Source organism: Drosophila bipectinata, chromosome 2L (assembly GCF_030179905.1).
Source record: "Drosophila bipectinata strain 14024-0381.07 chromosome 2L, DbipHiC1v2, whole genome shotgun sequence".
NCBI classification, from domain to species: domain Eukaryota; kingdom Metazoa; phylum Arthropoda; class Insecta; order Diptera; family Drosophilidae; genus Drosophila; species Drosophila bipectinata.
Genome location: NC_091736.1, coordinates 9,775,089 through 9,778,396, shown reverse-complemented (window position 1 = coordinate 9,778,396; position 3,308 = coordinate 9,775,089). Strand labels below are relative to the sequence as shown.

General features: G+C 37.1%; 1 protein-coding gene across 1 annotated transcript; it reads left to right on the top strand.

The window, feature by feature from the left end:
- Positions 1-1,919: 1,919 nt before the first annotated feature.
- On the top strand, positions 1,920-2,987 carry COX6CL (Cytochrome c oxidase subunit 6C-like). The gene is made up of 2 exons (XM_017243382.3): positions 1,920-2,073; positions 2,144-2,987. Exons 1-2 carry the CDS (start codon positions 2,056-2,058, stop codon positions 2,414-2,416), a joined length of 291 nt encoding a protein of 96 aa, XP_017098871.2. The 5' UTR covers positions 1,920-2,055; the 3' UTR covers positions 2,417-2,987.
- The last annotated feature ends 321 nt before the right edge of the window (positions 2,988-3,308 follow it).

Here is a 3,308-nt window from a genome sequence, read left to right as displayed (position 1 = left end):
CATTAGATGGCTGCTCGTGAATGGGTCGTAACGTGCCAAAGTTTGGTTTTGGCTTGGTTTGGTTTCGTTTGGCAAGCTCAACACTTGCTCACTCGCCTGCCGTTTCGGGATTGTTCTAATTAGTGACGAGATGGAAAGTTTGGGCCAAGTTTCAGCTGCTAGCCGCTTAATGGCAACACATCATCAATACCAGTTGCCCTTGGGGCTTTTTCTAGCTCCTTAAAGCATTTCCAACTTCCTAATAACTTTCATAGCTTTCGAATAAAATAATTAAAATTTGGAACTTAATAAGCCAATAAGGAAGAGTTTTTGGCTAGCCAATAAGGAAGAGTGGTCTTTAATGAAGAGTTTTTAACAATTATCCAAAGGATCAATACAGTATCCTTATAAAATAATAGCTTGGGGGCTGTTTATAAATGTATGTGTAATAGGATTAGTAGTGTTTTCTTTAAGAGCCCTTTCCTTTCTTAAAAACCTTGATATTCTTCTTAAAGAAAATGCTATAAAAATATATGGCCCACTTACCCCTCAGTTTATAATTAAACCCCCGTTTAAATATAAACAAAAAACCGAGTCTCGCTGGTTCAACAATCATTTATAATTGAATTATGTTGATGTTTTAATAACCGTACACAGTATTGGGTCATTGTCAATAGCCGGAGGAAGTTTGTAATTACAGAAAACTGGCGGTCCTAGCAGTTCGTCCCACAGGCTACAGGTGGGCGTTTGATGGAACCCCCATCTTCATGATCATGGTAGTCATCGTCATCATCTTGGCTGCCCTGTGGCACGTTTCGTGTCAATAACTTACAATTAGTTGATGGTGGTGGGCGGTTATTGGGGGCGTGTCCTTCTTCCCTTTGGCCAAAACTAATAGATAATAATGACAACACCACAAGTGCTGATGGTTCACTGGCCTTCTGCACGCCTGCAAGTCGATGGATGGATGACTGGGTTCACTGCACCATTTATGCCCCGGTTCCCCTTGTGTACAAAGGACTTTTCTATTCGTGCAAATGGATGCACGAAATTCCGAGAAGGAAGTTCCTGCACGCAAAAAAATCATATTTATTAAGAAGAATTAATTGGAATTGAATGGATAGTAGGGCTTTTCCATCATCGACTTTGTCAAAAATAGATTAAACTCTTTTTTGCCGCAACCAAGCTATTTTTGTGTCTATTAGTCACAAAACTTTAATGAATTGAGACGAAAGGCATTCACCTTTTAAGAAACACCAAGGATATAACATCTTTTATTTATACAAAGTGCTGCCATGTTATTTTCTCTCTAAGATACATTTAAAAACGTCTCTGTCTGGTCAAAGTTGAATGGTCAGTGGCCCAAAACCAAAGACGACGTTCAGCGTATTTTTTTGCCAATTTAATTGTTAAATGCAAATCTGGTATCCCCAGACATCTGATGGCGAACATCATAAAATGCAAGCCAAACAACTTTTTATTAAATTCCCAACACACAATTATACGAGGCTCCAGGTGCGCCAGACCGGCAAGGTAATGGCCTTGTCACTTAATTTCAATTGAAACAAAGTTATTCAGCTGTTGTACTTTATTCTACTTTTATTGTTTAACATTTTATTGCACCAACGTATTGTCCAAACTTGTCCCTAAAAATCAGATTCATCAGAGCTTTTAAAACAAAGCAATCGAATAGCGCCTCATAGCCAACTCATTGGCATTTTATTTGACTTGTTTTCTTGGTAAGAAAACAAGTATGAATTACTTAAAATAAACAAAATAGTTAAAGGTTAAAATGTATATAACATATTAAAATGTATATTACAGAAACATATGGCGAACAACTATAGAAAACATTGTGTAGTGTATAGTGTGTTGCTAGTAAAGGAGGAAATTAAACCCTAGTCACCGTTAAAGGGATAACAACAAACCTATTAGTCAACACTGTTTCACTCACAACCTGACATTTTTGTATCGTGTAGGGATCTTAGTTGGCTGAATTCAAGCAGTCAGTAATTGAAAGTCTAGTTTTATTTCAGTCCTTCACTTTTCATTGAGCTGCAAACAACTAAATCGAAAATGCCGTTTAGTCATAAGGTAAGAAAAAAATAAAATTTTTAATTTTTTCTTTTTTTCTAATTTTATTTATTCTTTTTTTTTCTTTTAGCCCCCGGAAATTTCTTTTCCTATACACAATTCCCACTTTCACAAAACTATGGGCAACGTGAAAGTGGCTTGTATTTTGGCCCTGACTGCTCCTCTTATAATGTACACTTTCCGTAACGTGCCACGTAAGAGGAAGTGTAAGACCTTTTATGCGAACTATGATCCTTTGGATGCTTTCGATCGCATGATGAATGGCGGCTACTTGGACTCTTGTCCCCCTGGAACCGGGGGCAAGAAGGACAAAGACAAAGACAAGGATAAAAAGAAGAAGTAATCAGTTTTAATTCATACGCAATTATGGCTGACACACACATTATTTCGTAATATATGAAGTCACACAGGAAAGGAAATGAAACACGGTTAGAATTCTAAGAAATTGAGCTGGAGCATTGCAAACAATACACAACGTAGGATAATCTTCATAAATGTTGCAGATTTCCCTAATTTTGGTCTTTCGAATCCAAAATTGCAAAAGACACCAAAAAAATAAACATTAAATGGTCGCTTCTGACCGATTCAAGAATACATCGGATACGAACTATATACACACGATGCAGTTTTTGAATTTGACAATACGTCGGATATATCTACACAACGATGCAGTTTTTAAGTACACAGCAAGAATAAAAAGGATTGCCTCTGCTTTTTAATAAAAGCATGAGAAATACTTCAAAGTAAGCGGTAATGGACGCTCCCGCCTACTTTGAGTTCATATCGTACCCCTGGAGGATTTTGGATATCGAAGATCAAAATTAGAACACCCATGTTAATTTTAGGCCTAAGACTTGTTAACGAATATGTATAATCTACACACAGAAAATATTATAAATAAATGAGAGCGCCTATTACAATGTGTTTTAACTTTATTATTGCAATTAGATAAAGCATACCCCGACCATAATGATATGACATTATTTATCAAGAAATCAAAATACCCTTAGAAGGTTGCAGAACGTTACCAAGCAGGCGGGATAAAAGTTTTCAAATCAAGTTTCCTGCCAGGCAAGAAGAGGGGCGAAACCACACCCAAGTCAGATGACAAGCTGCGACAAACTTGCAAACAGTATCGAAAATAAAACTTTTTTTTGGTGGCAGGAGGAGAATCGTACGAGGCTCGTCCACAACACGAGTGTCCTTGTACTATAATGCCAGAAATGCATAAAATT